We start from the raw sequence: 27,386 nt of genomic DNA, 5'->3' as shown, positions 1-27,386 counted from the left end.
CATGGAGTTACAAATATACTTTCCAAGGCTGTCATCAGAAATGCAAAACTACTCACCTTCGGCAACAATAACAAAAAGGAAACAAAATAAAAAACTGAAGAACAAAAGATTATATACAATTAGAACTGTATGGTGTAATTTAAGCACGGGCGAATACTTGGCTCTTAAAGAAGGGGATTACTCCTGCAGGATCTGCTTTTCGTATTTGACGTGAAAACAAGAACTTCCTTTGAGAAAAAAATGCCATTATACTTCCTTTCCAAATCTTGCTTATTTTCTGTAACTGTCCTTTTTCTTTGTTGTTGCTGACCCTTTATCTTATTTATTTTTTTTAGGCGGCCTATTGAACTAGAGTAGGCTCAGAGGCTCCCTGTCGGTGACATTTTATTACTCTGCAATAACAGACTGAAGGGGTAGATCCTCACACAGACTTTCTAGGATAATGTAGCCACGTACTGTCCTTTTCTTGAAGTATGAGAGACAAGGTCAACGAAATGTGCTTAGAAGCATAATGGGAGTCAGATTCTGGTGCATGCTACTGACTTTTTAGGGTCTACCTAAGAAAAGGTAATTCATAACCTCCCATATAGTTTAATTTAGTGATTTTGTCAAGTTTTACAGAATTATTTCTCATTCTTCTTGGAATTCCACTCTTCATTTTACAAAGCCTTAAATTGAGACTCAAAAATCACATGACAAAGTGCCTGTAGCTTCAGGAAAATACAACTTTTTTTTCCCTTCTGGTTAAGTAAAATAAGAATTTGGAGCAAAAATATCCTAATTCAGAATAACTAAAGGGGGATTATCAGTGGTAAGTTATGTTGTGCTGGAAAAAAGAACAAAAAAGGCAGACACCAAACACCTCAATTTTCCCAAGATTAAATGATTATTAAAAAAGCGCGCCACACTGTATAGAAATCAACATTCTCTCCCATAATTCTGTGCATCTGGGACTACAGAAATGTCACTGTCCCTGCCCCACGTCTTCAAATTAACATTTTCAGGTCACAACAATAAGTCTTCCCAAAGGGGACCTTCCGGAAAAACAAGCTATTTCCTCGGCTCATATTCCCCTGGAAAACAAAACAAAACACAAATAATATCTAGCGAGATGAGATCAGCCAATCCAAATCAGCAGAGAGGTCCGACTGGGAGACGTGAATAAATCCAGGACAAAACTGGGACTATCACTACAGAACAGGGATTTGTATTCTTTGAGAGGCTGAGCTACTATGAACTAACTACAATTTCTCCTTAATAAGGTCTTACTCTGGGCAGACAGAATGCCCAGGTTGGATTCTGGCTTTGCCACTTTCCAGCTGGCTTAGCAAATGAGTCATGTAGAACAGTGCCTAACATTCAGTAAGTGCTAGCTTTCATTTATTTCTTTCTCTTTTTTGAGATGGAGTCTCGCTCTGTTGCCCAAGCTGTAATGCAGTGGTGCAATCTCGGCTCACTGCAACCTCTGCCTCCCAGGTTCAAGCGATTCTCCTGCCTCCGTCTCCTGAGTAGCTGGGACAGGAACGCACCACCATGCCTGGCTAATTTTTGTATTTTTAGTGGAGGTGGGGTTTTACCATATTGGCCAGGCTGGTCTTGAACTCCTGACCTCAAGTGATCTGCCCACCTTGGCCTCCCAAAAGTGCTAGGATTACAGGTGTGATCCACTGTACCTGGCCTATTTATTTCTTAATGAAATGAAATCATGTTTCTAAGGACTACTTATAAAATCTTATAATCAAAGTAATAACAACCTGGACAACACAGCAAGACCCTATCTCTACAAGAAATTAAAAAATTAAAGGCCGGTGCAATGGCTCACACTGGTATTCCTAGCACTTTGAGAGACCAAGGCAGGAGGATCACTTGAGCTCAGGAATTTGAGACCAGCCTGCACAACATGGAGAAACCCCATTGCTACAAAAAATACAAAAAATTGGCCAGGCATGGTGGCTCACACCTGTAATCTCAGCACTTTGGGAGGCCGAGGCAGGCAGATCACCTGAGGTCAGGAGTTTGAGACCAGCCTGACTAACATGGTGAAACCCTGTTTCTACTAAAAATACAAAAATTAGCCAGGCGTAGTGGTGGGCACCTGTAATCCCAGCTACTCGGGAGGCTGAGGCAGGAGAATCACTTGAACCTGGGAGGTGGAGGTTGCAGTGAGCTGAGATTGCGCCATTGCACTCCAGCCTGGGTGACAGAGCGAGCCTCTGTCTCCAAAAAAAAAAAAAAAAAAAAAAGAGCTGGGCTTGGTGGTGTATGCCTGTAGTCCCAGATACTTGGGATGCTGAGGTGGGAAGATCACTTGAGCCAAAGACTTCAGCCGGGAGGCAGAGGTTGCAGTGAGCCAAGATCATGCCACTGCACTCCAGCCTGGGTGACAGAGCAAGACCCTGTCTCAAAACAAAAAAATTAACAGGACATGGTGGCAGTATGCCTGTAGTCCTAGTTACTTGGGAGGCTGAGGTAGGAGGACTGCTTTACTCCAGGAGTTTGAGGCTGCAGTGAGTCGTGAAGCCACCACTGCATACCAGCCTGGGTGACAGAGCTTGTCTCTAAAAAATAAAAAAACAAATAAGTAAATAAAAATAAAGTAATAATGTTCTGAGTGCAACTGAGTACACTCTGGAGTATAAATCTGAGCCTTCCCAAATATAAGTCATGTGACCTTGGGTTATATAATTGGCACTAAACTACTCTAAGCCCCAGTTTCTTCATATGTGAAATGGGTGATAAGAATGACACCTATCCTCACACAGCTGTTTTGAGAATTACATGAGCTGATGTAAGAAAAGCTCTTAGCATGATATCTGGTATACAGTAAATGCCCAATCAAGATTTGCTGTTGTCGTAAGCACCTACAGGAACAACTGTTCCTAGGTCAAGTGTGTTAGACACCCTAATCCATTCTCTGTCTGCTTTCTTCCTATAACGGGGGTTAGTCAGAAAAGGAAGGAAGGAAAGGCCATTTTTTCCATTTAAACAGGGACCACACTGTACAATAGAGAGTAAAACTCAGAATGAAACGCACAATGTTCATGGTAGGTCTGTTCTGAAATCATTCAAGTATTCTAGCTTGGATTCACAGAGGGGCTTTGTGGGCACACTAAGCAAGAGCAACTACAAACAACACTTAGGCCCTTTCATTCAGATTTCAAAGGCCTTTCTCTTATGTATCACTAGTGCTATAAAAATAATGCAACAAAGAGCTTCTTTATACACTTTCTTCTGCAGTCCTTTAATCAGTGGACCCCCTTCAAAATCAACTTTAAACTGATAGCCATTTTAAGTGATCCCGTGCTAAATTTAGCCCACAGTCAATCCATTTGAAGTTGTTATTGTCTTTTTTTTTTTTTTTTTTTTTTTTTTTTTGAGATAGAGTCTCACTCTATCACCCAGACTGGAGTGCAGTGGCACGATCTTGGTTCACTGCAACCTCCACCTCCTGGTTAAAGCAATTCTCTTGCCTCACCCTCTCCAGTAGCTGGGACTACAGGCGCACGCTGCCACGCCTGGCTAATTTCTTTTGTATTTTAGTAGAGATGGGGTTTCACTGTGTTGCCCAGGCTGGTCTCAAACTCCTGACCTCAAGTGATCTGCCCGCCTTGGCCTCCCAAAGTGCTGGGATTACAGCCATGAGCCACTGTACCTGGCCTGTAGTTTTTTGTTAAGAGATATGTCTGGCTGTGTTGCCCAGGCTGGCCTCAAACTTCAGGACTCATGTGATCCTCCTGGCTCAGCCTCCTGAGTAACTGGAACTATAGGTGTGAGCCATCATACCTAGCTGTTATTTTATTTTTCTTTTTTTGGATACAGGGTCTCACTCTGTCACCCAGGCTGAAGTGCAGTGGTGCAATCTTGGCTCACTGCAGCCTTGACCTCCTGAGCTCAGGTGATCCTCCCACCTCAGCCTCCCGGGTAGCTGGGACTACAGGTGCTATGCCTGGCTAAGTTTTTGTATTTTCTGTAGCGATGAGGTCTCATCATGTTGCCTCAGCTGGTCTCCAACTCCTAGGCTCAAGCAATTTGCCCACCTATGCCTCTCGAAGTGCTAGAATTACAAGCGTGAGCCACTGCACCCAGCCCATTATTTTATTTTCCAATAAAGCTTTGCCTAGATAATAAAGAATGTTTTTGTTGCAGATTATACACCTCATAGTAATAACAAACCCTAAATTGGTATCTAGGCAAAAACCATCTACTAACAAGACTCTAGAAGTAGGAGACCAGCTCTGCCAATACCACTGTGACAAATAATTGTTATGAAAAGTGAGTTTGGGGGAAAAAAGTCTAAAATCAAGGCCATCATTTTACCATGATAATAATCTACTTGGATCGTATTTATAAGTTGCATGTGGGCACTCAAATGGCTTCTAGGTCTCATCTAGGGATTCTTTCTTCTTCATTACTCCTATTCATGATTTCTAAATATCACATTTTACTATTATGCCAAAGTGAAACATAGAACATTGTGAAGTGTACATTAACTGGCAGACTAGACTAACTCACTCACTCTAGCTAGAATGAGCTACAAGAGTTAACTTGGGATTGCAGAGACAGTATTTAAGAAAACAAACAAATAAAAATAAAACAAAATAAAATGAGAGAGACAGAGAAAAAGAAATACCTCTTTTTGTAGCATGCACCAACAATCTATCCAAGACGTATATATTGGGGAGTAAGGAGGGCATCCACCAGCAAGACTAAAATAGAAAAAAACATGGAGCTCTTCATGTTAATATTAACCAAACATTCGAGACATTGATAAAGCTTGTCAAAATATTCTCCTGCATAGAAGATTCCCTGAGAGATCATTTTAGTTCAATGAAACAAATCATATTGGAGCAGGGGAAAGATCAAGCATCCAGAAGAGAATTCCTCCCCTATGTTTAGGTTTCAAATCAAATGAAACTCCAGAACATAGCATTTACATGATTAAAGATCAGGGAAAGGTGGCCGGGCATGGTGGCTCACAGCTGTAATTCCAGAACTTTGGTAGGCTGAGGCAGGTGGATCATTTGAGGTCAGGAGTTCAAGACCAGCCTGGCCAACATGGTGAAACCCGTCTCTACTAAAAATACAAAAACATGAGCCGGCATGGTGGCGCACGCCTGTAATCTCGGCTACTTGGGAGGCTAAGGCATGTGAATTGCTTGAACCCAGGAGGCGGAAGTTGCAGTGAGCCAAGATCGTGCTACTGCACTCCAGCCTGGGTGACAGAGTAAGAACCAGTCTCAGAAAAAAAAAAAAAAAAAAAAAAGAGCAGGGAAAGGGGATTTAAAAACTAACTGGTGTTCACAAAGAAACTAAACATGAAAACGGATATGAACAGTGGATATATATATGTTCCTACTCAGGTATAATCGCTTCATCTTGAAAAAACTGTAAATAATAACAATACATTTAATTCATCCTTCAAGTTTGCACTGTGCTAAAACATGGCAGTTGCTCTACATATCAGAAAACACCACAGCTTGCCAGGAGTAACAGGAAACAAACAAAACCAGAAAACAAACAATGTAAAATGTTCAAAACTCAAACAAAACCAGAAAACAAACAATGTAAAATGTTCAAAACTCCACATAGCTATCTGATCTTATTTGAAAACAGTAACATGTTTAATGATATGTCAGGTACTACATGGGAAAAGAATTCTGAATTAAATAAAAAAGGCAAGGCCAGGTGCGGTGGCTCACGCCTATAATCCCAGCAATTTAGGACGCCGAGGTGGGCGGACCACCTGAGGTCAGGAGTTCGAGACCAGCATGGTCAACATAGTGAAACCCCATCTCTACCAGAAATATAAAAATTAGCTGGGGGTGGTGGCAAGTGCCTATAATCCCAGCTACTCAGGAGGCTGAGGCAGGACAATTGCTTGAACCCCGGAGGTGGAGAATGCAGTGAGCCGAGATCGCACCACCACACTCCAGCCTGAGCAACAGAGCAAGACTCTACCTCAACAATAACAACAACAAAAAAATACAAAAAATTATCCAGGCATGCTGGTGGACGTCTGTAATCCCAGCTACTCAGGAGGCTGAGGCAAGAGAATCGCTTGAACCTGGGAGGTGGAGGTTGCAGTAAGTCGTGATTGCACCACTGCACTACAGCCTGGGCAAGAGTGAGACTCCATCTCAAAAAAAAAAAAAAAGGCAAAATTTTGCTCCACTCAGTAGAGTCACTGGGCATCTAGAATTTGGAAATCAATGGAGTCTACCACTATACCAACACCTGCCCTTCTAACCAATACAGAGAAAAGGTCATCAAGCTTTCCATAGACTAAATATCCTAATTCTGGTTCTTTAAAACTCACTTTCTCCATAAAGCCCCAGGAAAAACAGGTATGGGTTGTCATTTAATCCCTGATACACCTTTTGTCACTTTCATAGAAAAGAAGATAAAGATTTAAAAAAACAACATGCTGGCTGCGCATGGTGGCTCACCCCTATAATCCCAGCACCTTAAGAGGCCGAGGAAGGAGAATCACTTGAGCCTGGAAATTTAAGACCAGCCTGGGCAACAAAGTGAGACCCCGTGTCTCCACAAAAAATTATTAGCCAGGCATGGTGGCATGCACATGTACTCCCAACTACTTGGGAAGCTGAGATAGGAGGATCACTTGAGCTCAGGAGTTCGAGGCTGCAGTGAGCTAGGACTTCACCACCACACTGCAGCCCTATCTCTAAAAAAATTAAAAATAAATAAAAATAGGCCAGGTGCAGTGGCTCATGCCTGTAATTCCAGCACTTTGGAAGTCCAAGATAACCTGAGGTCAGGAGTTCGGGACCAGTCTGGCCAACATAGCGAGACTCCGTCTCTACTAAAAATGCAAAAATTAGCCCAGCATGGTGGCACATGCCTGTAATCACAGCTTCTTGGGAAGCTGAGGCACAAGAACTGCTTGAATCCAGGAGGTGTATGTTGCAATGAAGCGAGACTGCACCACTGCACTCCAGCCTCGGTGACAGAGGGCGATTCTGTCTCAAAAACAAACAAAAAAACCAAAAACACACAACAACAACAACAACAACAAAACACACACAAAAAAAACCCCACAAAAAAACTATAAAAATAATAGTAATTGGCCTGGCATGGTGGCTTATGCCTGTAATCCCAGCACTTTGGTAGTCCAAGGCAGGTGGATCACTTGAGGTCAGGAGTTCAAGACCAGCCTGGCCAACATGGTCAAACCCTGTCTCTACCAAAAATACAAAAATATTAGCCGGGCGTAGTGGCGCATGTCTGTAATCCCAGCTATTTGGGAGGCTGAGACAGGAGAATCACTTGAACCCAGGAGGTGGAGGTCACAGTGAGGTGAGATCGTGCTATTGCATTCCAGCCTGGGCGACAGAGCGAGACTCCGTCTCAAAAAAAAAAAAAAAATAAATAAATAAATACATAAAATAAAAATAATAATAATTACTAAATAAATACAAATTGAGGCTGCTGCTGCATAGGGCATACAGAGAAAAAAATTAGGAATCTCAATTATACTTTTCCTCCCCACTTTTTAAAAAAAATACCAATCAGAGATTGACACTGGTCTTTCATCTTTCCTAAATTTCTACAAGGCTGCTCCACCTGTCAGCATACAGTCAGCCACCTACTAGAATAAGAAATACAAAGTACTTACCCACAGTTGTTGACAGCCATAAGATTGGAGACAAGCACAAAGGGATAGGTCAACATACTCGCAAAAAACTGTAAAATGGAAACAAGGCAGCTGTTATTAGACCATTCCTAGTCTTTATTCTCCTTTCTTTTACCTTAAGGGCCTAGTGCCACTGCGGTGAGACACTCTAACACTTGTCTCGCTTTCTCAATACCCTGGAAAGACAACAGTTACAGTTTTGAGCCTGGAGATAATTCTTCCTTTTAACACACCACGGCATCCAACATTTTAATAAAAGGCTAGAAGACTTCTCTGATCCTGAGTAGCTGGGACTATAGGCGCACGCCACCATGCCCGGCTACTTTTCTTTTTTTTTTTTTTTTTAAGAGACAGAGTTTCGCTCTTGTTGCCCAGGCTGGAGTGCAATGGCGCAATACTGGCTCACTGCAACCTCTACCTCCTGGGTTCAAGCAATTCTCCTGCCTTAGCCTCCCGAGTAGCTGGGATTACAGGCAGGCACCACCATGCCCAGCTAATTTTGTAGTTTTAGTAGAGACGAGATTTCTCCAAGTTGGCCAGGCTGGTGTCCAACTACCGACCTCAGCCTCCCAAAGTGCTGGGATTACAGGAGCCACCACGCCCGCCCCAGCTACCCTTTTTTTTTTTTTTTAAACTTTTGTAGAAATGGGGTCTTGCTCAGTTGCCCAGGCTGGTCTTGAACTCTTGGCCTCAAGTGATCCTCCTTCCTTGGCCTCCTGAAGTGCTGAGTTTACAGGTGTGAACCACCATGTCTGGCCTGAACAATATTATTTAGGAGGAAAGGCACACCCACTATGAACCTGAGCAGTACCAAACCATGCAGGATGTGAGGCAGGGGCTCTGCCTTATTCTCTTTATTTTCACATGTGAGTCTGTTGTTCCTTCGAAAACTGAGTTATTCTCTCTTTTTTCTTTGAGATGGAGTCTCGCTCTGTCGCCCAGGCTGAAGTGCAGTGGCGTGATCTCAGCTCATTGCAGCCTCCGTGTCCCAGGTTCCAGCAATTCTCCTGCCTCAGCCTCCTGAGTAGCTGGGATTATAGGCATGCACCACCACGCTTGGCTAATTTTAGTATTTTCAGTAGAGACTCACCATGTTGGCCAGGCTGGTCTCGAACTCCTGACCTCAGGTGATCCGCCCACCTCACCCTCCCAAAGTGCTAGGATTACAGGCGTGATCCACAGTGCCTGGCCAAACACTGAGTTATTCTTACCTTTGACAAATATAACAAATTTGAGGGAGATGTCCCAGTGAGACATCTGGTTATCTTAAAGCAGTGATGACATAAGCCAGATTTAAAAGGAAAACAAAACAAAACACAACTATTCCTAGAAGGTTAAAAGGATTTTAAAAAACTCACTCCTGTGACAGCTTGAGAATAACTCTTCATTTCATTCATGGTAGAAACCTAAAACAGGAAAAGAGCCTTAAATTAATTGACTACAACACTACAACACATCAATATATTCTTTTTTCCTTTCCCTTTTTTTTCTTTTATTTTTTTCTTTTTTTTTAACTTTCAGACAGTGTCTCGCTCTGTCACCCAGGCTGAAGTGCAGTGACCTCCTGAAGCACACATCACCATGCCCAGCAAATTTCGAAGTAGTTTTTAAGAGATAGTGTCTTTTTTTTGAGATGGAGTCTCCCTATGTTTGCCCAGGCTGGTCTCAAACTCCTGGGCTCAACAGATCGTCCCACCTTGACCTCTCAAAGTGCTGAGATTATAGGCGTCAGCCACTATGCCTAGCTAAGAGATGGTGTGTCTTACTATGTTGCCTAGGCTGGTTTCAAACTCCTGGCTTCAGGCAAACCTCCCACCTAAGCCTCCTGAGTTGCTGGAATTACAGACTGGAGCTACTGTGCCTTGCTCTCCATGTCAATATAGTCTATCTCTAAATTATCAGTTTGACAGCTTGAAAATTAATTTTTTTTTTTTTGAGACAGGATCTGATCTCTCTCATTGTTGCCCAGGCTGGAGGGGCAGTGAGCTGTGATCTCACAACCTGGACCTCCTGGGCTCAAGTGATCCTCCCACTTCAGCCTCCCCAAGTGTTGGGATTACAGGCATGAGCCACCACACCTGGCTAAAATTAATTTTGAGGACAAAACCATAAAACACTGATTATTAGAATAATAAGGCAGTGGTCAAAATGATCAACCTGATTCAATATTAACAGACAAATTCATATTATACTAAAATGCCTTAGGAATGAATGTAAAAGGATTTCAAATACAAAAGAAAATGAGATTGATAACCTTTTCCCATGTCCTAGAAATACAGTCCCTGGAAAACCATATTTATAGCATATCTAAGGGACAATTCACTACCTTTGTTGTACACAGCTAGCTTTCTACCAGATGCGCTGAAAAAAATTCCTCTCTATACTGAAGAGGTTTACAACATGGATTTAGTCATATACCCTGTGACGTGTTCAATTTTTCATCATGCTATGAAGCTGCCTATATACAAGAGGCCCCACAACTGCTGAGACAGGAAAGACAACTTCTAGATAAGACTGATTCTCAAAAGGCTGAGGTTTCTAAAAAGCCAATACAGGCACCCCCTTAAGTCCAGATTAGATGAAAAGCCCCAGATATACCATAAAGATGTCCTGCTTTCTCAGGTTCTCTTAAGTATCAATAAAGAAGTGATCTCTTTAAAGCCCTGAACGAACACAGGGCTAAGTCTCTTGGGTATACTCTGTCATATCTTAGGGACTTTTAACGTGTATCGTTCTTCAGTAAACAGTATGGGTCATTTCATTAACATCTGAAAATTTGATAATTTTTAGCTAATTGTTCAGTCTGGCATGTAGCAAACTGTCATCTTACTTTGTTTATTTATTTATTTACTTTTTGGAAATGGAGTCTCCCTCTGTCACCCAGCTGGAATGCAGTGGCACGATCTTGGCTCACTGCAACCTCCACCTCCTGGGTTCAAGCGATTCTCTTGCCTCAGCCTCCCAAGTAGCTGGGACTACAGGTACGTACCACCATGTGGGCCCAGCCAATTTTTTCTGTATTTTTAGTAGAGACGAGGTTTCACCATGTTGGCCAGGCTGGTGTGGAACTCCTGATCTCAGGTAATCCGCCTGCGTCGGCCTCCCGAAGTGCTGGGATTACAGGCATGAACCACCGCGCCCGGCCCATCTTACTTTAAAAGCTAAACTAGCTGCCAGATTAAAGCCAAGGCCAGCACATCTCATGAAGGTTACAACCTACCCCACTGTCCAGTGCATAGGTATTGACGAGGTAGGCCAGTGAGTTACACAGCCACAAAGAAAGGATGTCACCTAGAAGGCGAGGAACAAGACCCCTACATGAAGAAACAATAAAAATAAGAACCAAAAAATGTGATCAGTTAAAAGACAGGCTCTTCAGTACAAATGCTTCTCAAATAATTAGAGGTCACAAAACATTCTAGGGAAGTGAAAAAGACATCAAACACCAGAATCCAGCCCGCATACCTAGTTCATTCTCGTTAACAAGCTGTACTTGAAGCTGATCTCCAGTGACTTTTGTTCCTACGTTTAAAATGCAGGTCGGCTATACCCTCAGTGGCTCACCTTACTATTCATAACTGTAAGCAGGGAGGCAAAACATTTGCAAGGTGCTTTGCAGAAGAGACTTAAATATTGTTTTGCTTTGACTAGCTTAAAAAAATGATTTTGCTAAGCTATCTGATATTTAAATTTGGCAGACAAAAGATGAGAAAAATTACAAAGCAAGAATGGTTCCAAGTACAGATACAGATGACAGGCATCAAAAACCACCTTTCTAGGGTCTAGGTGACCTAGGTGAGGCAGCATGGAGTAGTGGGAAGAGCATTTCCGCATGGATTGAAGACCAGCTTCAAATGCCAGCTCCAGCACTCATCAGCGATGTGACAGGCAGCAGATGAAACTCTCAGAGCATCAATGTTTTTTAATCTCTAAAGTGATACTAACTATAGCTGTCCTGCCTATCTCACAGGGTATTTGTGATATTCAAAATCCATATGTGGAGATACTCTGAAAATTAAAAAAAAAAAAACCACCATTTAGGTAATGATGCTAAATTTTTCTTCATAGAAGAATGAGGGTAATAGTCTAAGTTCTTCCAAAGTAAATTCAAGTCTTGCAAAAACTTATCTTTTAGTAAGTTAAGGAAAATACAAGTTAAGATGATTTCCCCATTTTTCAACATTTAATTTTTCTCATTTTATTATCTATATAGAATTGGGAGTTTACTATAAGGGTAGAAACTTGGAATTAAGTCCTTTGTTAAAAAAAGAAATTCCTGGCCGGGCGCGGTGGCTCAAGCCTGTAATCCCAGCACTTTGGGAGGCCGAGACGGGCGGATCACGAGGTCAGGAGATCGAGACCATCCTGGCTAACACGGTGAAACCCCGTCTCTACTAAAAAATACAAAAAAAACTAGCCGGGCGAGGTGGCGAGTGCCTGTAGTCCCAGCTACTCGGGAGGCTGAGGCAGGAGAATGGCATAAACCCGGGAGGCGGAGGTTGCAGTGAGCTGAGATCAGGCCACTGCACTCCAGCCTGGGTGACAGAGCGAGACTCCGTCTCAAAAAAAAAAAAAAAAAAGAGAAAAAAAAAAAAGAAATTCCTTATTTAATTTTATTTTTTATTTAATTTTTATTTTTAATTTTATTTTTATATTTTATTTTATTTTTATTTTTTGAGATGGAGTCTCACTCTGTTGCCCGGGCTGGAGTACAGTGGCACAATCTCAGCTCACTGCAACTTTTACCTCCCGGGTTCAAGCAATTATCCTGCCTCAGCCTCGGTAGCTGGGATTATAGGCGCACACCACCACACCCAGAGACGGGGTTTTACCATGTTGGCCAGGCTGGTCTTGAACTCCTGACCTCAGGTGATCCAACCGCCCTGGACTCTTAAAGTGCTCGGATTACAGGCGTGAGCCACTATGCCTGGCCTCAAATGTTTTAAGTATCTAGAAGCAAAGGTTTGGGATCTTTACAAGAGAATTCTAGTCATATGGGGCCTAAATATGCCTTTCTGCAGAGAAAAAAAGAAAAAAAATAAGGGGCCTAACTAGAATGTGAGGTAAGCCCAGGGAGTACATTTTCCCCAAGGATTAAACAAAGATTCACTGTCTTTCTTTTCTTTTCTTTTTTTTTTTTTTGAGATGGAGTCTCGCTCTGTCCCCCAGGCTGGAGTGCAGTGGCATGATCTCGGCTCACTGCAAGCTCCGCTTCATGGGTTCACGCCATTCTCCGCCTCAGCCTCCAGAGTAGCTGGGACTACAGGCGCCCGCCACCACGCCCGGCTAATTTTTTTGTATTTTTAGTAGAGACAGGGTTTCACTGTGTTAGCCAGGATGGTCTCAATCTCCTGACCTCGTGATCCGCCCGCCTTGGCCTCCCAAAATGCTGGGATTACAGGCATGAGCCACCGTACCCAGCCCACTGTCCTTATTTTCAGGAAATGTTTCCCACTCATGCAAAAATTACATACTAATCAATATTTACTCACGCGAAAAATCCTAGAATGCCCTCTTCCCGATAGATGGTTACTATGGAATCACAAAGTCCACTACACACACAAGAAGAAAAGGTAAAATATATTAAGATTATTTTGGAGTTATAAACAAAATAATTTCAATTATCACATTGGACAAGGTCAAATCTACAAATTCCTTCCCTCACACTTTTCTAGCACGCTCTCACTCTGCAAAGATAGCTAAATTTGGAGGTAGGAGTGAAGATATTAACTACCTAGGTGTATAGTCATATGGAGTCAGGGGCTCTGCAACTTACTCTGAAATCCTAGGTAGGCTACTAAACCTGCCTGGGCATATTTTCTCCTATTTTATTGTTTTTTGTGCAGATCAAATGACACTGGATACAAATTTGTTCTACAAACTGTAAGGTATCATAAAAATATAAAGTAGTATTATACTAGTACTTTGGCTTCAAAAGATCTCCTTGAGTATGTGAAAACAAAAACACTTACCAGTACTTGGATTCTCTGCCAATGAACTGTACCATAGATCTCAGAGTGATCACTGTGGAACATAGAGAAAAGATGTTTACAACTATGCTAAGGCCAGGTGCAGTGGCTTACGCCTGTAATCCCAGCACTTTGGGAGGCCGAGGCAGGCGGATCACCTGAGGTCAGGAGTTCAAGACCAGCCTGACCAATATGATGAAATCCCACCACTACTAAAAATACAAAAATTATCCAGGCATGGTGGCATGCGCCTGTAATCCCAGCTCCTCAGGAGGCTGAGACAGGAGTATTGCTTGAACCCGAAAGGCTGAGGTTTCAGTGAGCTGAGATTGCACCATTGCACTCCAGCCTGGGCAACAAGAGCAAAACTCTTGTCTCAAAACAAACAAACAAACAAAAAAACAACAAAAAAAAACTATGTTAAGATAGATTTTGATCGCCCTGGAAAAAAAAGATTTTCCACCTAAAGACATTTTACTATCTGGATAAATTTGATAAAAATTTGATAAAAATTCAAAACAAGCAAGCAAACAAAAACATGCAGGCAAGGCATTTTAGTCAACTCCCACGTCAACCTATTTAAGTGGTCAGGAGAGATCAGTTATAAAAGAAAGGTCAGTTGTCAACTGCAAACATACCATGGAAGGGATGTGTGATGAGGGTAGCAGCAGAACGAGCGATCATCTCTCGAGTTGTCTAGAAACAATCAACACACACTTCTGAAATCTAAATAAATGACACTCAAATGCCTGTGAGAAGGAATGTGGGTGGATATCGTGGTATAGGATAAGAAAGTGAATGACACAGCCCTCCTGTTCTGGCTGGAGTCAAGAAGAGTTTGAATGGGATGAGAAAGATCATTCACTGTCATTTTATCATACTTTTCACTCATGGATTTCAATGTTCGATTATAGTTACTTCTCAAAATTTCTCTGCAAAGCAGGCTTCTGTTGTTTTCTCAATTTCACAGGTATGAGAAAAAATAAAGAAACAGGAAAGGTCACCAACAAACAGTCATTAAACTGAAAAAAAATATGAGGCCTTTGAGATTAAGTTGCTTTCTTATTGGTAAGTGATTTTGGAGAGTCCAATATCATTCTAGACAAATGGCAGGCTCCATTTAGTCTCTACCCATATTTTTGGGTGAAGAGAACAACTTAGTTTTGTGACTACAACCCAGTAATTGTGCAGTATCTTAGAGCTGCTGTGTTCTTCCTAATTGATCTTTCTACTCTAGGACTCTATAAGGAAGTAATAAAGAAAATTAAATTATAATCTTTGCATTTAGGTTCTGGGATTGTAAATGTAGCAGGTCTACCATTGGCTTTTGCTTTTTTTTTTTTGAGACGGAGTCTCGCTCTGTTGCCCAGGCTGGAGTGCAGTGGTGCGAACTCAGCTCACTGCAAGCTCTGCCTCCCAGGTTCATACTATTCTCCTGCCTCAGCCTCTCGAGGAGCTGGGACTACAGGCACCTGCCATCATGCCTGGCTAATTTTCATTTTTTTTGTATTTTTTAGTAGAGACAGGGTTTCATCATGTTAGCCAGGATGGTGTCCATCTCCTGACCTCATGATCCGCCCACCTCGGCCTCCCAAAGTGCTGGGATTACAGGTGTGAGCCACCGCGCCCAGCTGGCGTTTGCATTTAAACAGTATCTTTATAGTCACTGAGTTTTCTTTTTTCTTTCTTTTTTTGAGATGGAGTCTTGCTCTGCCACCCAGGCTGGAGTACAGTGCCGCGATCTCAGCTCACTGCAACCTCCATCTCCCAGGTTCAAGCGATTCTCCTGCATCAGCTTCCTGAGTAGCTGGGATTACAGGCACCCACCACCATGCCTGGCTAATTTTTTTTTGTATTTTTAGTAGAGACAGGGTTTTGTCATGTTGGCCGGGCTGGCTAGTCAGGATGGTCTCGATCTCCTGACCTCATGATCCGCCTGCCTTGGCCTCCTAAAGTTCTGGGATTACAGGTGTGAGCCACCACACCCGGCCCAGTCACTGAGTTTTAAGACAGCCTTCACCCCTTCCCCAAGGGCATAAGATCCTATGGGACAGGATGGGCAAACTAAGAAAAATACTAATTGCAAAGTAATACATTTATCCCTGCTTTTAAGCAAACTAATTTCATGAAAATTTACAGAAAATAGAGCTAATTTATCTGGTTTTCAGACCTTTAGTAATGTTTGTTTTGGAATACATATATATATATATATATATATATATATATATTTTGAGATGGAGTCTCACTCTCACTGCCCTGGCTGGAGTGCAATGGCGCGATCTTGGCAAACCACGACCTCCGCCTCCCAGGTTCAAGTGATTCTCCTGCCTCAGTCTCCTGAGTAGTTGGGATTACAGACATGCGCCACCTTGCCCAGCTAATTTTTGTATTTTTAGTAGAGACGGGGTTTCTCCATGTTGGTCAGGCTGGTCTCGAACTCCCGACCTCAGGTGATCCGCCCTCCTTGGCCTCTCAAAGTGCTGGGATTACAGGCGTGAGTCACCGCGCCCGACCCTTGGAATATATATTTTAGACGGCTGCATTTCCTGGATAATTGTGACTTCATTAATGACAATTAAGACAATGTGAAGACTTAAGAAATAAGAGAATAGTTCTGAAAGCCAGGCACAGAAAAACCTATAGCAGAAGATGGGGGTGGGAAATGGGTGATGAGGAACATTTCAGAGTCAGAAAAATGTCAAAAGAGCATTTCTGCATAGATACTATCCAACATACAAAGGGCCTGGCCGCTATTTTAATACTTTTTTCTAATGACAGGGTCTTGCTCTGTCACACAGGCTGGAGTGTGGTGGCACAATCATAGCTCACTGCAGCCTCAACTTCCTGGGCTCACATAATCCTCTCACTGCAGCCTCTCGAGTACCTGGGACTACAGATATGTGCCACCACACACCTAGTTAATTTTTCTATTTTTTGTAGAGATGAGGTCTCACTATGTTGCATAAGTTGGTCTCTAACTCCTGGGGTCAAGTGATCTTCCTGCCTTGGCCTCCCAAAGTGCTGGGATTACAGGCGTGAGCCACCACACCTAGCCTATTTTAACACTTTTATTCCTGAGGTTTTCAACACTATTAGAAGACTTTCAGTATTTTAAAGATGGAATGTGTGGGCAAAATGTGTTTTCTTGAAATACATCTATTCTGAACGCCCAAATTAATTTGAAGGTTTAATTACATTTGGGAACAGACACTGAACACACAGGCCTGATGATTCTGATTCCATAGCTGCAACACCACAGTTTGATCTGGGCAAACAGCACAGGATGTAATTCATCTCTTACCTCCTTGATAACGCGGTCAAAGGAAGATGAGACTTCTTTCTGTACATTTCCAGGTCCTAACTCCTGGAAATCAAAATCAAAGAAAATAGAGATCTTGATGGTTTCTTTTTTTTTTTTTGAGACGGAGTCTCACTCTGTCACCCAGGCTGGAGTGCAGTTGCACGATCTCGGCTCACTGCAAAGCTCCACCTCTGGTTACAAGTGCTTCTCCCGCCTCAGCCTCCCAAGTAGCTGGGATTACAGGTGCTCGCCACCACGCCCTGCTAATTTTTGTATTTTTAGTAGAGAGGGAGTTTCACCATGTTAGCCAGGATGGTCTCGATCTCCTAACCTTGTGATCCCCGCCTGCCTCAGCCTCCCAAAGTGCTGGGATTACAGGCGTGAGCCACCCCGCCCAGCCGATCTTGATGGTTTTCATTTCTTTTGAGATAGGGTCTTGCTCTGTCACTCAGGCTGAGTGCAGTGATATGATCATGGATCACTGTAGTTGACCTCCTGTGCTCAAGTGATCCTCCCACCTCAACCTCCCAAGTAGCTGAGACTACAGAGGTGTGTGCCACCAGGCCCCGCTAATCTTTGATTTTCTGTAGAGAAGGGGTCTTACTATGTTGCCCAGGCTGGTCTCAAACTCTTAGATGCAAGTGATCCTCTCACCTTGGACTCCAAAACTGCTGGGATTACAGGCATGAGCCACCATGCCCAGCCATCCTGATGGTTTCAAACACAACTGTCCAAACTGGTGGCCACCCCATAGGACAACACTCACTGAGATGAATAGGAGACTGACTACTTGGCTTTTCCCCAAAAGAGGCCCCAAAAGCAATAATAACTTGCAAGGGAAAGGCCCTCATGCTTAGAAATCAGCTCCAACATACCTCACCCTTGTCACTCTCCTGGTAATGCTATAGAAAAAAAGAAAAAGGATGATTAGGATTATTACAGTGTCATGTGAGAGAGACATAAAATGAAAACTCTACTGACAGAAAGTAAATTAGCTGAAGTTTTTTTGAAGTTTTTCTGTTTTTTTTTTTTTTTAGCTGCAAGTCTTTAGTTAACTTCTACTCCCCATTAATCAACTGGAAATATGGATCTCCAAGATAAACTTGTTGCTAAGTTTAACATATTGGTCAGTTGGAAGAAAAGCAAATGGTCATGAAAACTCTTCTTCCAAAAAAGAAAAAGGGAAGTGGCTTATGCCTGTAATCCCAGCACTTTAGGAGGCCGAGGTGGGCAGATAACCTGAGGTCACGAGTTCAAGACTAGCCCGGCCAACATGGTGAAACCCCGTCTCTACTAAAAATACAAAAATCAGCAGAGCATTGGGGTGCACGCCTGTAATCCCAGCTATTAGGGAGGGTGGCGCAAGAGAATCACTTGAACCCAGGAGGCAGAGGTTGCAGGAGCCAAGATCACACCACTGCACTCCAGCCTGGGTGACAAAGCAAGAGTCCATCTCAAAAAAAAAAAAAAAAAAAAAAAAAAAAAAAAAGTAAAGGGAAGGCCGGGTACAGCGGCTCATGCCTGTAATCTCAGCACTTTGGGAGGCTGAGGCAGGTGGATCACTTGAGGTTAGGAATTCGAGACCAGCCTGGCCTACATGGCGAAACTTCATCTCTACTAAAAATACAAAAATTAGCTGGGCTTGGTGGCGGGCGCCTGTATTCCCAGCTACTTGGGAAGCCGAGACAGAAGAATTGCTTGAACCCAGGAGGTAAAGACTGCAGTGAGTTGAGATCATACTACTGCACTCCAGCCTGGGCAACAGACCAAGACTCCATCTCAGAAAAAAAGAAAAGGGGTCGGGCGTGGTGCCTCACGCCTGTAATCCCAGCACTTTGCGTGGCTGAGGCAGGCGGATCACCTGAGGTCAGGAGTTTGAGAACAGCCTGGCTGATGTGGCGAAACCCCATCTCTACTAAAAATACAAAAATTAGGCCGGGCACGGTGGCTCAAGCCTGTAATCCCAGCACTTTGGGAGGCCGAGACGGGCGGATCGCAAGGTCAGGAGATCGAGACCATCCTGGCTAACATGGTGAAACCCCGTCTCTACTAAAAAATACAAAAAACTAGCCGGGCGAGGTGGCGGGCGCCTGTAGTCCCAGCTACTCGGGGGGCTGAGGCAGGAGAATGGCGTAAACCCGGGAGGCGGAGCTTGCAGTGAGCTGAGATCCGGCCACTGCACTCCAGCCTGGGCGACAGCGAGACTCCGTCTCAAAAAAAAAAAAAAAAAAAAAAAAAAAAAATTAGCCAGGCTTGGTGGCGGGTGCCTGTAATCCCAGTTACTTGGGAAGTTGAGACAAGAGAGAGAACTGCTTGAACCTGGGAGGTAAAGACTGCAGTGAGCTGAGATCACACCATTACACTCCAGCCTGGGCAACAGAGCAAGACTCCATCTCAGAAAAAAAGAAAAGGGGCCGGGCGTGGTGCCTCACGCCTGTAATCCCAGCACTTTGCGTGGCTGAGGCAGGTGGATCACCTGAGGTCAGGAGTTTGAGAACCAAACCTGGCTGACGTGGCGAAACCCCAGCTCTACTAAAAATACAAAAATTAGCCAGGTGTGGTGGCGGGTGCCTGTAATCCCAGTTATGTGGAAGGCTGAGGCAGGAGAATTGCTTGAACCCAGGAGGTGGAGGCTGCAGTGAGCCGAGACCGTGCCATTGCACTCCAGCCTGGGCAACAAGAGTGAAACTCTGTCTCAAAAAAAACAAAAAACAAAAAATAAAACAAAACAAAACAAAACAAAAAGGGAACATGCTCAGTGGCTCACGCCTGTAATCCCAACACTTTGGAAGGCCGAAGAGGGAGGACTGCTTGAGCCCAGGAATTCAAGACCAGACTGGGCAACACAGTGAGACTTTGTCTCTAAAAAAAAATAATAATAAATTTAAAGAAATAATTACAAAATAAGAACAACAAAAAAAGAAAATTCAAGAACTTTCAGATTTTTTTTTTTAGATGGAGTTTCACTCTTGTTGCCCAGGTGGAGTGCTATGGCGCGATCTCGGCTCACTGCTGGAGTGCAATGGTTAGATCTCAGCTCACTGCAACCTCCACCTCCCAGGTTCAAGCAATTCTCCTGCCTTAGCCTCCTGAGTAGCTGGGATTACAGGCGCCCACCACCACGCCTGGCTAATTTGTGTATTTTTAGTAGAGACAGTGTTTCACCATGTTGGCTAGGCTGGTCTCGAACTGCTGACCTCAGCTGATCCACCGACCTCGACCTCCCAAAGTGCTGGGATTACAGGCATGAGCCACTGCGCCCGGCCAAGAACTTTCAGTTTTAACAGAAAATAAGTTAGTAAAAACAAAGTCGAGGGTTCCCACTTTTCTTATGGAAAAGGCAGGACCAATACCAAATTAGGGCAAGACTCTTTTCTTCCCTGCATAAAAGGACAGAGAATTGGTGTTAAGTCTGAAGAGCTGAAATCGCCTCACTTTTTCCTTTGTATCTGACGGTTTCTAAAACGAGAGGTTTTTTTTTTTCTCTTCTAGAGAAGAGATCATGAATACTGCCAGAGCCCAGAGAAAAATTCCTGCAAGAGGAATTTTTTGTGCCGTATTTTGGAAACAGAATGTGAGCTAGGTGAAAATAAAATTATCAATTGAGAGCTCCTTCTTGTGTAACCACCAGTTTTATTGTTTTCTTATTTTTTAATGTCAGTTTTATTATTTTCTAGCCATATCAGGTTTTAAAAAGACAACATTTTCTCTTGTAAAAAGAATTGTGTTTTAAAAAATCACAGGCAAGAGAACAAATGTGATGATAAAGCAAAGTAATGTATTTTGGCCAGATTCCAGGTCCTTGGCTAGAATTAATTCTAATAGCTTCAGGTCTCTAAAAACTTTCACTTGTTTCTATACTTTGTTTTTTACTCCATTGACACAATTATCTAACCTGGCTTCTACATTTCCTGAATTTCATTTTAATTCTTGCTCAGATATACAAAATCATTTCTTGTAAAGGTTAATAATTTTCTCAGCCCTGCATACATCCTTCTTCTTGACTGTACAAGCAGCTTTGGATGCTAAGTGTAGTACCAACCCTATAATATTTCACTGGACTACATTTGGAACATATTCAGGGTACCTGGTTACCTCAAGTTTGTCTTATTTTCCAGTTACATAAAGTAACTTAGTCTCAAGCAGTACTTTCTCTTTTTCTCTAAGTCTATACATAAACCTCTTTGGCTAGATGACAACTGCCTTTCCATATGTAAATTTCATGAAAGTAACAGCAACAATTTCACTGAGTCCAGAGTGTGACTGGAAAAGAAAGACCAGTAATCAATCCACCAAAGACATGGGCCCACTAAGACTCCAACACTCTGACCCACGAGCCACCTGAAATGATGCTTCCAGATTCAGTCCACAGGTCTGACAACAGTAAGTATGTTAAGAATAACAGGATGGACGTGGTGGCTCGTGCCTGTAATATTAGCACTTTGGGAGGCAGACATAGAAAGTTTCAGGCAAGGCTGGGTGCGATGGCTCATGCCTGTAATCCCAGCACTTTGGGAGGTCGAGGCGGGCAGATAATGAGGTCAAGAGATCGAGACCAGCCTGGCCAACATGGTGAAACTCCGTCTCTATTAAAAATACAAAAATTAGGCCGGGCGCGGTGGCTCAAGCCTGTAATCCCAGCACTTTGGGAGGCCGAGACGGGCGGATCACGAGGTCAGGAGATCGAGACTATCCTGGCTAATACGGTGAAACCCCGTCTCTACTAAAAAATACAAAAAACTAGCCGGGCGAGGTGGCGGGCGCCTGTAGTCCCAGCTACTCGGGAGGCTGAGGCAGGAGAATAGGGTGAACCTGGGAGGCGGAGCTTGCAGTGAGCTGAGATCCGGCCACTGCACTTCAGCCTTGGTTAAAGAGCGAGACTCCGTCTCAAAAAAAAAAAAAAAAAAAAAAAAAAACAAAAATTAGCTGGGTGCAGTGGTGGACACCTGTAGTCCCAGCTGTTCAGAGGCTGAGGCAGGACAATTGCTTGAATCCGGGAGGCAGAGGCTGCAGTGAGCCGAGATTGTACCACTGCATTCCAGCCTGGCAGCAGAGCAAGACAGTCTCAAAAAAAAAAAAAAAAAAAAAAAAAAAAAAAGCTTGATCAACATAGCAGCCCCTGACTCCATTAAAAAAACAAGAACAAAAAAGAATAGCAAGATGACTGAAGGGTTAGTCAGCTTCCATGTGAGGTACTGGCTGAAAAACCTCTAACTCACACTTCTTTAATTCAAATCGATGAAGTCTGAAGAAATATTTGTCAAATCCAAGCCAATCAGGTCATGAAATTGTTTTAACAAAATCATGATTTGCTCATCAGGTGTTAAACCATTAGAACTGGCCAGGTGTGGTGGCTCATGCCTGTAATCCCAGCACTTTGGGAGGCCGAGGCGGGTGGGTCATAAGGTCAGGAGATCGAGATCATCCTGGCTAACACCGTGAAACCCCGTCTCTACCAAAAATACAAAAAATTAGCCAGGCATGGTGGCGGGCGCCTGTAGTCCCAGCTACTAGGGAGACTGAGGCAGGAGAATGGCATGAACCTGGGAGGCGGAATTTGCAGTGATCTGAGATGGCGCCACTGCACTCCAGCCTGGGTGACAGCACAAGACTACGTCTCAAAAAACAAAAACAAAAACAAAAACAAAACAAAACAAAAACCAAAAAACAAACCAAAAAAACTTCGTTTTAAAGGAATTCCCGTTGCTTCCCAGGAAAGAAGATACATACATATACATATTTTTTTGAGACAGAGTTTCGCTCTTGTTGCCCAGGTTGGAGTGCAGCGGTGCGATATCTGCTCACTACCATCTCCGCTTCCCGGGTTCCAGCGATTCTCCTGCCTCAGCCTCCCGAGTAGCTGGGACTACAGGCACATGCCATCACGCCCGGCTAATTTTGGATTTTTAGTGGAGACGGGGTTTCTCCATGTTGGTCAGGTTGGTCTTGAATTCTTGACCTCAGGTGATCCACCTTCCTCGGCCTCCTAAAGTCTGAGATTCCAGGCGTGAGCCACCGCGCCCGGCCGAAAGAAGATATTTTAAGAAAATGTTTTTCAAGAGGAAGAAAGGACAGGGTTATAAATGTATCTTTTAAATTGCTCTTGATATTTAGAATAAACTGTTGCATAACAGGTAAGCAAAATCTATGGGAAGATTGATTTAATTTTCCTCTTACCTGTAAAACTTTACCATGGACCACAGTTCCAAGGACTCCCGAACACAGTCTTGGAGTTAAGCCTGTGAACAACCCACGCCTCCCATCGATACTGGCAATGTGCTGAGCTAGGAACACAAGTCAGAGATGTAGTCAAGTTCTGGTCAAGAGAAACGGATGTACTACAATTTGAAAGAAACAAGCTTTCTATATATTTTCTTTCAGTAACAACTCCTGCCTATCACAGTCCTCAATGTCATCCAAACCCAAACAAATCAAAGACGCTTACCATAACTAAAGAGTCCAGGAAGCTGACACACTTGCCGCCCAAAAATATTTCGTCCTATGGTTGGAGGAAGAGGCTCATAACCCACCTTTAAAAACAATGGAATATATCAATATTAAAGCAGTATTTCCAGAAATGTCTTGCTTGCAAGGTCTTGAATAAAGAACAAAATTTGGGTTATTTTTAAACACAAGTAAAAACGCAGCATATGTTTTCCACGGCAATGATGAAGCATCATTCTTGTAGGTTTTTCTTCTGTTGGTAATACTGAGTTCAATAAACTCCAAGTTTCGTTTTGGTTCAAATTCTATGATGTATACCATGTAGCTGAAATAGGCTAATATCAAACTGAAAAAGAAGGGAACTTTTGTGTTAGGAAAGCTACAGTTTACTAAGGGGGCTCAAAAATACCTTCTAAATAAAATTTAAGGCATATTTTATATTTGAACAAAATGAGAAGACTTCCATCACGCCAGCATCAGCTGCATACTTGGCAACCTAGACAAAACACTCAAAAGGCAAATGCATATATAGCTGGATAATTCACTTAGGAAAGAATTACAAGCTAACTTCATGTTAGAAGAACAGGCTGTCGGTCAGGCCCAGTGGCTCATGCCTGTAATCCCAGCACTTTGGGAGGCCAAGGTGGACGGATCACCTGAGGTCAGGAGTTCGAGACCAGCCTGGTCAACATGGTGAAACCCTGTCTCTACTAAAAATAAAAAATCAGCCGGGCATAGTGGTGGGCACCTGTAATCTCAGCTACTTGGGAGGCTGAGGCAGGAGAATCACTTGAACCCGGGAGGCATAGGTTGCAGTGAGCTGAGATTGTGCCACTGCACTCCAGCCCAGGCCGACAACAGCGAGACTCTGTCTCAAAAACAATCAAACAAACAAAAAAAAGGTTGTCATTAACAGCTAATGAAGGCCATTTTATATAGTTAATGATTACCACGGTCTTTGTACCATATACTCAGGATTTTTAACACTACAGATACTCGAGAGAATGAACGCTGTAGGACATAGTTTTGATTATTGTTGTGACTCTTTTTTTTTTTTTTTTTTTTTTTTTTTTTTTTTGAGACGGAGTCTCGCTATGTCGCCCAGGGTGGAGTGCAGTGGCCGGATCTCAGCTCACTGCAAGCTCCGCCTCCCGGGTTTTTACGCCATTCTCCTGCCTCAGCCTCCCGAGTAGCCGGGACTACAGGTGCCCACCACCTCGCCCGGCTAGTTTTTTGTATTTTTTAGTAGAGACGGGGTTTCACCGTGTTAGCCAGGATGGTCTCGAACTCCTGACCTCGTGATCCGCCCGTCTCGGCCTCCCAAAGTGCTGGGATTACAGGCTTGAGCCACCGCGCCCGGCCTGTTGTGACTCTTAATCTGTCCTATTAAGTAACTCCTGGGCTGGCGTGGTGGCTCACGCATGTAATCCGAGCACTTTGGGAGGCCAACTTCTGATCTCACCCGAGGTCAGAAGTTCAAGACCAGCCTGGTCAACTTGGTGAAACCCCGTCTCTACTAAAAATACAAAAATTAGCCAGGTGTGGTGGCGGGCACCTGTAATCCCAGCTACTCAGGAGGCTAAGGCCGGAGAGTCGCTTGAACCTGGGAGGCGGAGGTTGCAGTGAGCCGAGATTGTGCCATTGCATGCCAGTCTAGGTGACAAGAGCAAAACTCCGTATCAAAAATAAATAAATAAATAAATAACTCCTGTCTATAGTGCTACAGGAATAGTGCTACCAAGTAACCATTTTTATTTTTATTTAGTTACTTATTTATTTTTTGGAGGCAGAATTTTGCTCTTGTCACCCAAGCTGTAGTTCAGTGGCATGATCTAGGTCACCACCTCCTAGGTTCAAGCGATTATCATACCTCAGCCTCCTGAGTAGCTGGGATTATAGGCACCCACCACCACACCCAGCTAAATTTTTGTATTTTCAGTAGAGAGGGGGTTGTGCTTTGTTGGCCAGGCTAGTCTTGAACTCCTGACCTCAGGTGAACCACCTCTTTCAGGCTCCCAAAGTGTTGGGATTTACAGGCGTGAGCCACCGTGCCCGGCCCAAGTAACTATTTTTAAAACTGAGCATTTGGGAATTTCACCAAAACTCCTGGGCTACTTGGCAACACAAAGATGTTGTGAAATCAGAATTAAGGGTATTCAAAGTTTTTGGGGCAAGAGCTCTGAACATCACTAGAAAACCCCATCTCCCAGAGAAGTACTGAGTAGTGGGTTCTTTTTTTTGTTTCTCTGAGGCTGAGTCTTGCTCTGCCGCCCAGGCCGGAGTACAATGGCACGATCTTGGCTCACGCAACCTCCACCTCCCGGGTTCAAGTGATTCTCCTGCCTCAGCTTCCCGAGTAGCTGGAATTACATGCACGCACCGCTGCACCTGGATATATTTTGTATTTTTAGTAGAGACGGGGTTTCACCATGTCGGTTAGGCTGGTCTCGAACATCGACCTCGTGATCCGCCTGCCTCGGCCTCCCAAAGTGCTGGGATTACAGACATGAGCCAACGTACCCGGGCCCAAGGGTTCTTACTGGATATACTGCAACATGCTGTCATCTCAAATGCTATCTAGCCCCAAATGTGCCAATTCTGTTTTAGATGTTACAGTACATTCTAATCAGTCTTTGTTCTAGGTGCAAATCATTTATTTGCAATAGCGTTTAACGAACGGAATCTGAATTCACACGGGTCTACTCAGCAAGAAATAATCTGGATTCCCAACAACTCAAGAATAAGAAACGTGGCCCTCTCTAGCGTCTTGCCTAATTTTTACAGAAAAGTAAACGGCAAGACAGGGGTTCTAAAAACTGTTCCATTCCTAGGCACAGTGCATGAGGGAATTATGTCAACTCTCAGTAAAAGCATATAAAAAAAATGACCTGCCCGTTACAGGGATATTCAGGAAAGGAACTGGAAACACTAAGTCTATCACTTACTTGGCCTACCTGCATGTGAATATAAAATACCACGTAATAATTATTTGACAGTAGATTAGAAATTAACTCCCATGTTTAAACTCGCTAAAACTCCGCTTCACTAATTTCCAGCTCTGACCAATGTGATTTTCATTGTCAGGAGCCACATGGGCTGCTGCTGGAAAGCGCTCAATGCATCCTTCCGAAATCTGACAGAGCAACCCCTTCATTAACACTTCTGAATGAGCTCCTTGTGTTTCTCTGGCTATCCGGTGCGAAAACCTCGGAACAGAAAAGCAGTAGTAACAGTAGCATAAAAAAAAAAGAAAAAAAAAGGAATAAAAAATAAAATGTTGGTTCCCACCTAACTTCACATTTGTCTTCAACTGAGTATTTCGCGTCTTGCGTCTGAGATTTTGGGGGGAGGAGCGGTGAATGTGAATTTCGGAGGGGCGAGAGGGAGGGTTCGGAAGCCCTTGGTGGCGACCGGCCAGGATCCACCTCAGAGAAGAAGAACCAAAGTTCAGAGGATCCGCCGGGCAGGGCAGGGCAGGGCAGGGTGGCAGTTGGCTAAGGGAGGAGTGGGCCTCAACGCTGGGCAGCGGGGCGAGGGCTCGGAGAGGCCCCCAAGAGGGGCCGCGGGACCGATGAAGCTGTCCCTGCGGGGAGGGAAAGGGCAGCGGAGGAGCAGCAGCATCTCGGGAGAATGAAGGGCCCGCAAGGCTGAGCCGATCCTCAGGCGCCCTGAGCAGCAGCGACCGAACGGGGCGCCAGGAGGGGTAGGGAGCGGCGACGCCTCATACCTGGATGAGCACTTTCACGTACATAAGCGGCTGGGACAGGATGGTGAGACCGGAGCCCAGGAGCACCTGACTGGCCGCGTCCGCCATGATGGCACCCGCGGACGGACAGACAGACTGAGCCACCAAGCGACCCGGTGAGCCGGTCCTGGGTCACGTGCCAGGGCCGCCGGTTTCACTGGCCCGCCCGCGGCGCGCGCGCACGCACGCACCAGCGCGCGCCTCTCCGCCCAGTCCCCGCCCCCCCTCCCGCCCGGAGAAACGGCAGGCGCTCGCGAGGGGGCGCTGGGGTCG

General features: G+C 44.0%; 2 protein-coding genes across 5 annotated transcripts in view; both read right to left on the bottom strand.

Annotated features, from left to right (window-relative positions):
• Positions 1-27,386, bottom strand: part of C1QTNF4 (C1q and TNF related 4) — a 99,583-nt gene that overhangs the window by 28,239 nt on the left and 43,958 nt on the right. The window lies entirely within an intron of this gene.
• Positions 866-27,380, bottom strand: MTCH2 (mitochondrial carrier 2). 3 transcript variants are annotated; one of them, XM_050759194.1, is made up of 13 exons: positions 27,096-27,380; positions 23,370-23,454; positions 23,102-23,208; positions 17,800-17,826; positions 16,925-16,987; positions 14,262-14,319; positions 13,627-13,678; positions 13,147-13,206; positions 10,875-10,968; positions 9,013-9,060; positions 7,637-7,704; positions 4,631-4,706; positions 866-1,073 (listed from the first exon to the last, which is right to left on the bottom strand). In XM_050759194.1, the coding sequence occupies exons 1-13, from the start codon at positions 27,180-27,182 to the stop codon at positions 987-989; spliced, it is 912 nt and encodes a 303-aa protein (XP_050615151.1). In that variant the 5' UTR covers positions 27,183-27,380; the 3' UTR covers positions 866-986. The 3 variants fall into 3 exon arrangements, with proteins under 3 accessions (XP_050615151.1, XP_050615153.1, XP_050615152.1); XM_050759196.1 differs by lacking the exon at positions 27,096-27,380 and adding an exon at positions 26,657-27,050; XM_050759195.1 differs by lacking the exon at positions 17,800-17,826.

Source organism: Macaca thibetana, chromosome 14, assembly GCF_024542745.1.
Source record: "Macaca thibetana thibetana isolate TM-01 chromosome 14, ASM2454274v1, whole genome shotgun sequence".
Lineage (NCBI taxonomy): Eukaryota > Metazoa > Chordata > Mammalia > Primates > Cercopithecidae > Macaca > Macaca thibetana.
This window is presented reverse-complemented; position numbering and strand designations above follow the sequence as displayed.